The sequence below is a fragment of the Sturnus vulgaris genome, chromosome 13, assembly GCF_052056855.1.
Source record: "Sturnus vulgaris isolate bStuVul1 chromosome 13, bStuVul1.hap1, whole genome shotgun sequence".
In the NCBI taxonomy this organism is placed as follows: Eukaryota; Metazoa; Chordata; class Aves; order Passeriformes; family Sturnidae; genus Sturnus; species Sturnus vulgaris.
The window spans coordinates 702,185-715,877 of record NC_142255.1 but is presented as its reverse complement, the minus strand read 5'-3'; the positions used below and the strand labels follow the sequence as shown (position 1 = coordinate 715,877).

The following is a 13,693-nucleotide window of genomic DNA, read 5'->3' as shown; positions in this document are numbered from 1 at the left end:
TCTGCTCATGGGACTGTTCTATCATCCATTTCAGCCAGGTCCCAGCTCCCTTCTCCAGCCATCCTGCACAACAAAAGGCCCTGGGGCTCTACCTCTGCCCCTGTGAGTGTTTGACTGCATGCACGAGGTGAGGGTGCACTAAGCCATCATCACAAAGCAGCCTCATCATTGGACTGAGTGTTTGATGGCCAAGGCCAATGAGCCTGTAATAAACGTGAGGTGCCACAAGGCCAGGACTCTGATTGAGCCAGAAATCCCACCACTGCCAAAACAGTATTTTGCTGGTAATATTCCCAGCAAAAAGAGTCACAAAGATGCTCCAGTGGTGAGTGGTATGATCAGCTCACCTACGAGTGCTGTTTTATCATGTCAGGGTCTCCACCAGTGAGCAGAGGCTGCAGGGACTGAATCCAGCCCCTCTGAGCTGTTGAGAGCCTTCCCTTCACCCTGCCCCAAGGTGCTCCTGCTCGTCATTCCCCCTGCACAAGCTCTGGGGGTCAGCCTCCCTACCCACACACAGGAGTCTGTGCAAAGAGCCAGTTTTATTCACACAGGCACATCAGACGTCAAGAAAACACAAAACATACAGGAACTATACAGGGAGGCTCCACTTTTCACACATACCATCACTATTAACAATATTTCAGAAAGAATAAATAAAAGTGATGTTGCTATAGAAACCCACAAGGACGATGCTCTTCTCTGTTCATCACACACAGCCGACCTTGCAGACCTCATCCTTCCTGGTTGCACCTCTTCAGTTTGAAAAGTACTTCTCCAGCACCTTCGTTAAAAGCCCTGTCTCCTACAAAACAAGACACAATGGTGAGACACGAGGTCATGCACACAACCACCACCATCACCACCTATGCTGGGTACCATAGGACAGATCAGACAAACATCCCATGCTGGAGCACGATGGCACTTTCAGGGGTGGCTTGGGATGGCACATGAGAAGGACAGAGCCAGAAGCCTCCCATCCAATGGCTCCAATGCTCTAATGGCTGAAACACAACTCAGATGTCAGAGGGAAACTTCATCCCAGTGAGGCAGCAGCCACCGGGCTGAGCTTCAGGGGAGAGCCTCATTTAGCAGTGAATGTGAGAAGGCAAAAAGAGACAGAAAACACAGCAGGGAAGAGTCACAGAGGAGTCTGTGGGATTGGCACTGACCACAGCTCCCAGAGCTATGCAGGACAGCACCTGCCTTCAGGCAGAAGGGCTCTCTCCATACCACTGGAGCTGTTCCATTCCACGCGCATGGTCTCTGCATCCTGGGGAACCAATACCCAAGGAGATGACAAAGGATGGGAAGGATCCTCCTCTGCCAGCCCAATCTTTGTCACACAGAGCAACATGACAGCACTGAGAAGCCCCAGCATGCTGAGAGCCAAGCCTTGTCTACCACACATGGCAGGAAAGTGGAGATGAAAGTGACAGATCCTGAGCAGGGCCTGGACCGCGGGTTTCGCGGGGCAGAGCTATGAAAAAGCCTGTGAGGCAGGTGGGAACATGGCACATAGATCAGTTTCAGGCTGGGTGCTGACACCTGGTGTCCAACAACAGTCATGGTGAGGGGGAAAGCTGTCAGGGTGGCAGGAATTTGGATTAGCACTGTGACAACCGTAAGAGCAAGAAAAAATAAGGTCACACAGAACAGTATAGCGTGGACAGCAGCCAGAGGCACTGGGGAGAAGCAGTTCTGTAATATCCACAACAGCACGGATGTGAGGATGCCCTGGGTATGGGTGGGAAAAAGGAGCAGGAGGACAGGAGTTGAGGAAGTGAGATGCTCAGAGATGCCCAAGGAGCAAAACCAGAAAGAGCACCCACCAAGATGACCAAGGGGACCAGGGCACTGCCCAAGGAGAGGCTTCAGGCTTTGGGAAGAGAAAGTGAGGGGCAGGAGCCAGTTACACATCAAGCACACATTTGGGCACGGAATCCCACCTTGCCCTACAGAGGCACCGGGCAGGCACTGGCCAGCACCTGCACAAGCCACAGACAAATCACCGTCCAGCAGCAGAGCTTTGGCACCCAGTGCCATACCTGGCCAGGGCCCACCCCTGAGTACTGGCTGGGCTTTGGCACCCAGCTGGAATCTGTAGCACAGTATCAGCACTCGGGGCAGCCTTTGCACAGGCACATCTGCAACGTGAGCAGCAATCTCTGAAGGGGATAGCCCCAGGGAGCACCTTTACCAAATTCACACTACATGCTCAGAAACAAGGCAGGGCAGCACATCTACCAGCTCTCCCATCCTCTCAACAAGTGCTCTTCTGCTCAGAGGTTCCTTGGGGAGCATGGGGAAGGGTCCAGAATCTCCACAGCCCTCATCTCCTTTCCAGCTGCATCTGAGAAGCAAACACTGCAGCAGCCCCACACAGCTCACTACACAGGGAGTGGGGTGGGCTAGTGCCTTCAGCCATGCCCAGTTGTATCTTCACCGTGGAAAGCCCTCTACCCAATGGGAACAGCCCTCTGGGATGCATCAGTTTACCTTAATCTGCTGAAAGTGAGTCCAAAAGGGGCTTGAACAATCAGTAGCTCTCAGGTTCCCAGTCCTGCAACTCTGCTTCACCTGTGCCAAAGAGGAGCAAGCCCTGCCTAACCCTGCACAGCAGAAATAGCTTTACCTGCATGCAGTGCTACTGGGTAGCTCCTCAGGCGTCTGGCTAAGTGGGACAGCACAGGCAGGACTGACTTAAGAGGATTTCACCCTTTTTAGACTCTCAGTTACTTCCTGCAGTGACTGGAAAGGGTGAGACCCCAGGGAAGTGTGCAGGAGGCAACAGACAAACAGAGCCACACAGACTAATTCCATCTATGAATATTGAAATTCCATTCCTGGACTGAGCAATTCCATCTCTACATCCTGCCTGAGGATCTGTGCTTGTGCATTGCTCCCAGGGGCAGCTTTTCCACTAGGAGCCAGGTCAGTTCAAAGGTAAAAGCCGCAGTAAGACTGAGGATCTGCTGATACACAGTGGAACCAGTGAAGCTCCTGCCCTCTTCCTGCTTCCCAAAACCTGCTCTGCAGCAGGAGGACCAATATACCCTCTGCAAGGCTTTGTGCCCTTAGCATCGAGGAATACCAGTCATGCTGACACAGAACCAAAGCTCTTTGCTTGACTGATTTCTTTCCCTTTATATTCTTTGTCCCTCTTGATCTCCTGCTGTGGAAATAAAAGGGAGAAAGGATTTCCCTGTCCTTGGAAAAGGGGGCACCATCCTTTTCTGCATCTGGCTGAGGAAGACCGAGATGCTTATTAACAAGCCCTGGAGACCACCACTGTCACAGCTCCATTGCAGTGTTACTTGCTCATCCTCACACCCTTCCCAAGCACCTGGGACTAGTTGTCACTGCCCAGCTAGACACAAGCCTCAGGACACTTCTGCTCTCTCCCTTTATGGTTGGTCTTACGAAGTGGTTTAAGGAGGGTTAAAAGGAAGGTAATGAGGGGAATGCATCTGTAGCAGCTGTGCAACTGCTCCCCTCTCCAGCACAGCTCCTCCACCTTTCTGCTCTGAGCATCTCCCTCTACCTAAGTCAATATTCACCTGGTCAGTGAGGTCGTATTTCCCTTGGTTCTCATCCAATAGCCTTTCTTGCAAGAGGATTTTCAGGAGCTTCCGGGTCAGTAGTTCCATCATGTCCTCCATCAAGGATCGCAGAGAGGGACTGAAGACCATTGGCACTGCAGGCTCCTCTGGAGTCTCCAGGTGTGGGGAGCCTGTGACGCTCTTCTTCCCCATGAAGTGACCTGCAACACCACACCATGTCTGGGGGGATGCAGGGCTCCAGCTGAGCTGTCAATGGCCACCCTGCATCAGCAGGAACCAACAAGGAGCACCAAGTGACCTAATGCCCAAACCAGCTAAGTCAAGAGAAACCCAGAAATCCCCAGACCTCACTCCACATGGGATTTTTGGAAAACTTCCCTCTCTGTTCCTGTTGACAAGATCTCTGAGGTTACAGAGATGCCACCCAGGGATGCTGAACCTCATATTCCAGGGATGCCATACTGGTCAGTCTGCTGGAGACGTTGGACCTGCTGCCCAGGGATGCAGGTGGAGGTGACTTCACGCCTGCCCTGGCCTCCCCCGGCCCATTGTGGTACTGCCAGCATCCCCCTCCGCACAGGCAGCCACAGGACAGTGCAGGAGGTCTCCGTGCCCCGCACATCCCGCGTGTCCCTGTGTCCCCCCGCCCGGTACCTGTGGCCCAGAGGTTGCCGCGGGGGTTGACCTTGATCTTGGCGGCCTGGCTGCGGTGCTCGGCTAAGTCGAGGCGGACTGCAGGTCCCAGCGCGGCTCCGCAGAGCAGCAGCAGGAGGCACCACAGCGCCATCGCCGCCGCGGGACCCGCGCCCGCCGCCGCCGCCTCCCGGTTATACCCGCGGGGGCGGGATCTCGCTTCAGCCCGGCCCCGCCCCGGGCTGACACACTGCCATCCTCCGCTTGTGCCCGTCGTGTGTCACTCTAGCGCTCGGGCGCTCGGGAGACGTGACTGACCCGCTATTGAGGTGAAGAGTGACAGACTCACCACCGAGTCTGATCCCCATTCCCAAATCTCTCCGTCATGACCTGTCCAGGCTTCCACCTTCTCCTCTGCCCTGGAGCTCAGCCATGAGCTTCATTTCCAGTTTAGCTCAAACCCATCTCCCAGTACAGGTACCTGCGCACCTGATTATCAGGATGGATAATTTGAGGATCCTGTTCTTGAGGACCTGCCAGCTCTGCCCAGCTCCTTCATTTTCCAGAGCAGCCTCCCAGAGGATCCCACTTATTGCAGAGCATGAGCACCAGAGCCTGTGTATCACTTCTCACCTTTTCCACTCCCTTTGAGATCTTGAGACTATTATTTCCTGATTACTACACCCAAATCTTCCATGGATAATCATGTTCCCTAGGCGCTCCTCCTTTTCCATTAATGGAATGGAGCTGTGACCAGCCATACCAAGGACACAGACAGTGGGAGCCTGGGACACAAGACTGTGTGCCCAGGGCTCAAGTGAAGTGAATTCCAGGTGAAATTGGAAGCATTTGATCAGAGGGCTCCAAGGCACAGGTTGTGCTGTTTCTTCTTGTCCCTTGCCTGCAGCAAACAGGGATTCCTCCAGGTTCCATATTTATGCAGGGATACTCTCAGGGACCACAGTAGGTGGGGCTGAGGTCTGGTAGGGGTAACCAGGGTCAGACATAGTCCTGGAAGGTCCATAGTGATGAGGAGGGCCTGAGGCCAGGTCACGCCAGGCACTTCTGAGCTCCCACAACACAGATCAATGACAGACGACAGGCCCAGGGCTGAGCTCAAGTGGTTCCTGGGTCCATGTGGATAGAGGGAAGTCCCAGGTGAGAGCCATGAAAGCTAATTAGTGTCCTAAAGGCCCTGGCAGCTTCTGCTGGATTTACGATTCCATAACTTTGCTAGGAGATGCTGGTTGGTGGGGATGAGATGACCCAGTTCTCCTGGGAAATGGCAGAGGGAATTCATTAGTAACACTCTTCTCAGCATGTGCTACTGTTCAGGAGAACAGGGATAGAGGTGACACATTCCCTTTTTAGCAACAGAGAACTGCAAACTCAGCTCCAAGCTTACAGGAAGAAAAAACCAAATCCCAAAGTGTTCCTGTGTTACCAGGCATCCTCCCAAACTATGTGAATGTCCCCTTGGCTGGCCAGATCAGCATGGGCTCCCTTACTCTTCCAGAGATGAGCCACAGTAATGGACAAGGCCTTCTCCTCCCTCACTCACCAAGTGTGACACCTCTGCCAGCCTTGCGTCCAGGTGTGCTGGACGTCCTGAACTCAAAAGGGGGATCTCACCCTGCTCTCTCACCATGCTCCTTCCCTGTGTTCAGCAGCAGAATGGCTGAACAGGCAGTGCTCAGCTTGCCACTCAAGGAGGTGACCCTTTAGGAGGCCACAGTGCTTACCCCAGATGTGGCATTTACAGCCCCAACTCTCACAATCACATCATGGCAGCTTTGTCTCCCCCACTGAGTCAGCCGGGACAGGAGACCTGAGGCCCCTGGTCCCAGTGGTGCTGGTGGCTGGGACCACTGCTTGGGCTCTGGTATCCCTTCCCAGTGCCCATATGCCAGTGCTGCATCTGGACAGACACAAAGACCCCTGTACCTTCACTATTTCCTCTCTCAGTCCGTGTCCCTCTCCCAGTGTCCTGCACTGCCATTGCACTGATAAAACACAGCTTGAAATGGACAGGTATTATCCTAAGCCTTTTCTTCAAAACAGTTCTGAATTCACTCATGGGATGAATGGTCTGGAGAAGGTGGGGGATGTAGGGAGCGCAGGAGGAGTATGTGAGGTCCAGAGAAGGTGCTGGATGTGAAGAAGATCGTGGTGCTGCCCAGCACTGGCACAGCTGAGTCTAGCTTCTCCTTACCCTGGGGAAGGGGTGTTTTTTGGAAAGCTGAGCAGCAATCCTCTACTGTGGAGAACAGCAAGGTGAAGGGCTACCTGTAGGATTAGGGAGGATGAAGCCAGAGATGAAGTGATCCCAATTACAGAGGGCAGATGAAAGAGCCCTGGGCAATTATGGCACCAACTGAAGCATGACATGGTTAAGTCCCACTCCTTCAGTGCTCCTCACAAGCAGCCCCAGGGGACAAGGGATAAGCAGTGGGAAGCTGTAGGGTTTCAAACAGGATGAAGGCTTTTGCACTGCTCTAATTAGATGCACAACCAAATGCACACAGATCTTCCTTCTTTTTCACTGCTGTTATCTCAGCTAAGGAGAGAGCAGAGGAACAGGTATTTTCTATCCCAATGGCACTGCTAAGCAAGCTTGCGAAAGGCTGGAAAAAAGAAATCAGGGAGCTCCTGCCCTTTTGCAGTGCCATTGTAAACCTTCAAAAACTGAGGGGATGTCAGATTAATTGCTGAGTACTAAGGCTTGACCTCATGATGTGTGTGTAGGAGATGTGAGCCCATAACCCCGATTTCAAGTTTGGAAAGAGCACTGGAACAGCTATGCAGAGACACGTTGGAGCCTAGAAGTGGGAGCACAATTCAGGACAGCCAGTGGGGCTTTATTGGAAAACAACTGGTGAAAGGACCCCAAGCTCAGCACTCACTGAGCAGCAGCAGCAGCAGCGCTGTGATCTAGGCAGGGCTCCAGGAACAACAATTCCTTCCTCCACAGCCTTGGTAAATACCAGCCCCAGATACCAACAGAGAGACCAGATTTTTTCTGGATTTTCTAGTCATCACAAATAAGTTGTTCCTAATTTTAGGGAAAACAACTGGCACCCAGAACCTGATTGGGAAGGGCACCAGGACCTGAGCTCCAGAACCTGGTCACCAGCCTGGTGGGGTTTGTGGTAGATTTTCTGCCTCTCCCTTTGTCCCACTTTGGTGGGTCAGAGCAAGACACCCAGCCTGGAGCCTGCCTGGGACTTGCAGCATTCCAGGTAGGAAGTGACACTGCAGTGCTTCTCTGCCACTTGCTCTCTTCAACTCAGCAGAGATTCAACTTCCAACAGCTACCACCCCCCAAGGGAATCTTCAAAGCTTACGTATCAAAAAAAGCTTTAGAAATTCTACTTTATAATTCAGTTTTGATAGCAGAGGTCAGCACACCAACTTTCACATGTGGTGCAGGGGATGGGGCTGTTGGCAGCCCCAGAAGTGACTCCTTGGAAAATGGTAAGTTACCGATGGTTATGCCCTCGAGGCAGAGGAGGGACTGCACAGAGCTCCCCCTCCCCTCTCTGTAGGATTTACCCTCCGGGGCTGGGTGAGAGCAGCCCTGCACAGCCCCACACCCTCCAGGAATGTCCCTTCCCACCAAAAACACCACAAAGCTCCACGTATCTTCAGCTTCCCCAGACGCCTGCAGCCGGAGGGAGCAGGGGTTGTTTTGTTCTATTTTACCCCAGCAATCGACACACACGGTTTACTCTGGACGGCTGCTGACCACAGAACTGACATTTTCACAGCACAATCTGTAACAATCCCGACGTTTCAGATAGTAGCACTTAACTTGGAACCCGTTGTTTTATAAATAGAGTTAAAATTGGTTTTTCTCCCTGGGCACCATTTTGTATTTATGTACATTTAAATTTCATCTTTTTTATTACCCAGTCTCTTCCTCTTCCCTTCTGTTCATTACCTCTTAGCAAACAATTTCCCCTGTAAGGATCTCGCCACCTGTTTCAGAGCTGCTTCCTTCCTTCAAGAGCGTTTGCTAAGGGACCTTGACAAATACCTTTGGGAAATCCAGGTGGATGATCCCTGTGGGTTCACCTTGCCCATAAGCCTCCAAATTCCTTCAATAAGTTCCAAGTCTACTCTTAGGGTGTTCTGTTCCTTACCAAACTCCTGTCCAAGTAGGGATAAGATGAGGATAACAGACCTGTGAAACAGGCACTGGTAGCAAATCCTTTAAATGCACCTAAAGATGAAGCAGAATTTCACCAGGTAAAGAAAGGAAATCAAAACTAAGCAAAACAAATGGATCTAAAAACTGCCCAGCCAAAAGGGCCTCACTAACAAATGTAACAGACCAACCTGAAAATACCCTTGTTTAAGGGCTTTAAAGCAAGGTCCATTTTGGTTTTTCTCTGCTTTGCATCCAGGTCTGGAATCCTCAGCACAAGACATGGACCAGTTGGAGCAAGTCCAGATGTGGCCGCAGAGATGCTCTAAGGGCTAGTGCCCCTCTGCTCTGGAGCCAGGCTGGGAGAGCTGAGGGTGCTCACCTGGAGAAAAGAAAGCTCCAGGGAGACCTAAAGGTTCCTGCCAGTGTCTGCAAGGGCTCCAAGAGAGCTGGAGAGGGACTTCAAACAAGGGCCTGGAGTGACAAGACAAGGGGAAATAACTTTCCACTGCCAGAGGACAGGGCTAGATAGGATATTGGGAAGATACTCTTCTCCGTGAGGTTGGTCAGGCCCTGGCACAGGTTACCCAGAGCAGCTGTGGCTGCCCTATCCCAGGAAATGTCTAAGGCCGGGTTGGACATGGCTTGGAGCAACCTGGTCTAGTGGAAGGTGTCCTTGTCCACAGCGGGAAGTGGGACTGGCTGGGTTTTAAGGTCCCTTCCAGCCCAAATCATTCTGGGATTCTATGCTTTAGTACCTTTGGCACTGACTCTGGACCCCAGCTAGGCTGCAAGGGAGAGACTCCATGCTATGGAGTTCAGGCTTCCCAGGCCCTGCAAATATCCACCTGGGCAGGCCAATATGTGCTCAAACTGATGGCTCTAATAAAAAGCAAATACAGAGAGCAAAGTCATCGAATGCCCCTATTTGTTTCCTTCACAGAGCTCCTGGTACCAATAAAACTCTTAGCAGCAGTTAGGTTGCTTCAGCCTCTTCTTCACCATTTTTCCAAAGCCAGGTCCTGACATATGCCTGAGGGTATATTTTGATGCATTTTTCTCTTGTTTACAAAGATTAAATCCCTCTGTTACATCCATTCGTCCACAGGCAATAGCTGTTGTTTATAAAAGATAAAATTTGAAATCTTGCACATCTTGTTTTCAACTCATTTTCAATTTTCATTTAAGCTGTAAATGAGTTGTGGTTTTCCCTGAGGCCTCCCCTTCACTCCATACTGCTGGACATACACAAATAACTGCTCTGCAAGAAGACTTAGAGAAGAAAATCGTGTTTTCTTCCAGGCCTATCCAGGCCCAGCTCAGAAGTGTCCTAGCCAGAATTATACAGCAGAAATCTTATATCCCAGTTTGAGTGAATAAAGGCTCAGAGACATTAATATCCTCCATATTATTTTTCCTTCAGGTCTGTTTCTATGGGGAAAGGGGAGATTGAAAACAAAGGTGATACCAAGATATTCAGCAGAGAGAGATGCAGGAAGAATTTTTGAATTGTTAAACAGAAGGAGCACAAATAGTCAAAAACCGAGGAGCAGAAGAAGCAAGAGACTGAGAGCTCCATCCTGGATCACAGAGGTTCTGAATCACAAAAGGTGAATTTCTAGTCCGTCTCTATTTAGACTGTTCTTCTCTGTGAAGATGTTTATTTCCCCCAAGGTTTAGGAAACTCTGCTAGACATTCACAGGACCTGCTAGAATTGAACAAGTGTATGAATTTCCCCATGAGCTGGAGTAGGTTTAATAGACAATGTGCTCAACTAGCAGGCCAGCACATAGAGACAGGTCCTGTTCCATGGGGAACCAGGATTATGTGTGATGGAGCTGATGGGTTTTTACAGAAACTGAGGGATAAGCAGGGTAAGCAAATGTGAAGAGTGATTCTCACAGCTGAGCAGACTAGGAACCTGCAGCAAAGCCACCCAATTAGGGCAAAATAGAGCCACCAAGGTAGATTTCTCAGGAAAGCCCCCGTGTCCCATATGAATCCAACATGCTTGGGGTGGTAGATCTATTCCAGCAGAGACCCGTGGCTCCTGACAGGTGAGAATCTGGGTGCAGATGACAAAGGGACAGAAGTGTTACGAGGTTGGGAAGAGGTAAAAGGGGCAGGAGGCTGGCTCAAAGTACAGTGTGGGTGCTGTTTCTCTTCTCCCAGTGATGAGCCATGTAAGTCACTCACCACACATGAACTCCCACCCTGAACTGCTGACACTGTGGGAACAGCATAGGCTGGGCCCTTCTGGCATCACCCCAGTGCACCTTCCTGGAGGATGGAACCAGGACATTCCTCATCTGATTCAGCCACTGAGTCACTAGCACCGAATGGGTCATACCAACAGTTGCTTTGTACTACCCCTGCTTTGGCACAGAAGCCATCCCCAAGGCATGTGCTCTAGGCACCTCCTCTCTTGCTTCTCTCCTCCTCTGTCTCCTCTACTTCTCCTGGCAAACTTTTGGGCCGTGCTGGTAGCTGCACGCTTTGTTTGCGTTGTGCATTTCTCCAGCAGAGAGTGGTCTTCATGCATGGACCAGGTTTGTTCTTGAAGATGCTCCCTGGAAAAAAATACAGTTCTGATCTGTTCTGATTTTATGGGCACGAAAATCACCATGAAATCACCCAATCTCATTAAAGACAGTGGGGAACTGACTATCTGACAAAACTTGAGCCCTGTGAACCCCTGCAAAGCAATAAGCAGCAACAGATCTGGATGAACCACCGTGATGCTCATTGCTGTTCAACCAAAAACCATGAATTAAAGCATCATAAATACACAAAAACAGCCTCTGTCTCACAGAGCTCCAGCTTGCAGTACATCACCCACCCCTCACAGCTCACTTCCCAACCATCATGCTCTTGCTTATGCATTTAGGTTTGATACAAAAAAAATCACCCACTAGAATTTCAGCAGCCATCAGACACAGCCCAGCATGGCTTTGCTTCATAAAACAGCTCCTGCCCATGAAGGAAATCTGTGCCCTAAACTGCGGATGTGACTGAACTGTAATTAAGCACTGGAATTGCTACCAGAAAACCTATTCTGTTTGGCTGTAATCAACCACAACAGAGACAGGAGCAATCAGCCGTGGAAGATCTTTTCCTTAATTTCTTTCTCCTTTTATAAACCAGACCTTTCAATACCCACATGCTTTACAAGCAAATCCCATTCCTGTGGTGATACAAAGGTCTCCATCCATTTCCAAAACCTCCAGTATCACTGACTGCTGGAGCTACCTAAACCAGTTTCACCTTAAAAAAAAAGCGGCACAAAACTGAAATAAAACACAAACACATCAAGTTCTACCATAAACCAATCTGGCTCTGTGGGAGCTCAGAAGTGCTCCCAAACACCTCAGCATCAGCACCCACCAGCCAGAGATCCTGCTCACTCTGTGGCTTTTCTGCTCAGCAAAGCAGAATAATCTGGTGGGGATGGAGCCAGCAACAACTCAGTGTCATCCTGCCCCCATATGCCCAGTTTCCACCCTGTGCAGGCTCATCCCTAACACTTTCTCATCCTCCTGTGGCAGGAAAGGTGCTGCTAGAAGGCAGGAAATGTTGTGAGAGGTGGCACAGGAGGTGGTGGGTGTTGGAGCTGTGATGGGGTTGACTGCTGAATTATTCTCATCCTAATTAGTTAACTCCCCATTTCACAACTGCAGGTAACAGAACCACATTCTCAGCTGTACAGAGCTGGAAACAGGCAGAACACAGGCTGCAGAGATGAATTCTCAAATGCCACATGGCAGTCCCGGGTTTAGGACAATTGTTCCTGTTCTTCAAGCACCTGCAGATCCTGGACAGAAGCCTCAGAAGCTGGGCTGCAGCAGGGGCTCCAGCCACCCTTCACCCCAACCACCCTGCATTTTTTATGCACTTCCTGTTCAATTCCCTCACACAGTACTAGGAAAGAGAAGGGCACATCCTCCTGCAAAAGCTCACGTTGGTCCTGTGTCCCTCAACGCAGGCACTCCTGACACCAGCTACCACCCTCTGGACTCATCATCTTGCCAAAGAACTGCAGTCTCAGCAGTTTGAGAGCTAAACTTTGCTTTATAATCCTTTGTGGTTTAGCTTTTTTGTTAAATTAACTCAGTGACAGGAACACAACTGCTTTCACACGTTCAGAATTTTGGAGAAGGTCTGAAAGGGAGAGGACTTGGAGAGCAGCAGCAGCAGCACTCCCAGCAAGTGCTTATGGGGAGGTGTTGATTAGCAGCTTTCAGACAAGCTCAACTCAGCCCTTTGCGTGAGCCCAAGTCTATGCAAAAAAGCTGTTTAGGCTCAAGGCAAAGCAGACAGACTCAGGCTCCCCATGAGCTGCAAGGGCAGAAATGCCTCAGGAAGGTGCTCTACAGTGATAGCAGCTCTCAAAGATTCTCTGTTCTCTCAGTGCTGCCTGGGTTTGACTTTTGACAGAACATCCCATCCTTAACTCAAGAATTACAGAGAATTACACATTCTCCTTTCAAGGGCTCTAACACTGGGGGCAAGAGATACAGATTTTATTACCATTTTTATTATGAAGTTATGATTACTCAGAGCCACAGGCCCAAGGCTCAGTGCTGGGGGTTGGATCTGTTCGTAGATTCTTTCAGTGCCCTTACAGGCGATGTCTGCTTTATCTTACATAGGGAACAAAGCACCTGGTAACATCAAAATCAGCAAAATGGCACAATTCACCTCCAGAGATGGGAGAGGCCTGAAAAACCCAATGAGAGACATATGCAAGAAACTGCAAACAGCCATAAACATGCCAGCAGATTTTGTCCTTGCTTTTCCTGACTGCTTTTGCTTTATACAAGCTGTGCGTCTGGCTTCAGTGACCATCTGCAATGATTCCTGTTGCTCTGGAATCCTGGAGCAGTCATGGAGAAGAGCTGATAAACTGCAATATCGCTGCCTTGCACCTCTTCCCTGGGCTCTCTCTGACAACATCTCCACCAGCAGGATCACAAGCCTGAATGAGAAGCTCAGAAAAAACAGCTGCTGCACATGGTGACAAGTGGGTTTTTTATTTCAGACCCCAGGGTAGCCTGTAGCTTTCAGGCGAGCTGTGAGATGTGGCCAGTTCACAGGACACCTGAAACCCTTTTCCAAAACTAAGCAATTTTTATTATTGCATCCTGCTAAATCATCCCTGTCAGAGCTGAGGGTATTTCCTATCTCAATCCTTTTGTTACCTAGCGCCACAATACGCAAAGTAATCCTTTGCCATCTTCTACCCCAAACACTTTGCAGTGTTTAGGTGGATTATTTCAGTGTGATTTACAGAAACACAGAAATATTGAATTATCAACAGCTCAAGACAGATTATTCTCCAAAAAGAAGTGA

The 13,693-nt window shown here is 50.2% G+C and overlaps 1 protein-coding gene across 1 annotated transcript; it reads right to left on the bottom strand.

The window, feature by feature from the left end:
* Positions 1-523: 523 nt before the first annotated feature.
* Positions 524-4,411, bottom strand: NMB (neuromedin B). The gene is made up of 3 exons (XM_014890022.2): positions 4,218-4,411; positions 3,561-3,763; positions 524-805 (listed from the first exon to the last, which is right to left on the bottom strand). Exons 1-3 carry the CDS (start codon positions 4,348-4,350, stop codon positions 758-760), a joined length of 384 nt encoding a protein of 127 aa, XP_014745508.1. The 5' UTR covers positions 4,351-4,411; the 3' UTR covers positions 524-757.
* Between the last annotated feature and the right edge of the window lie 9,282 nt (positions 4,412-13,693).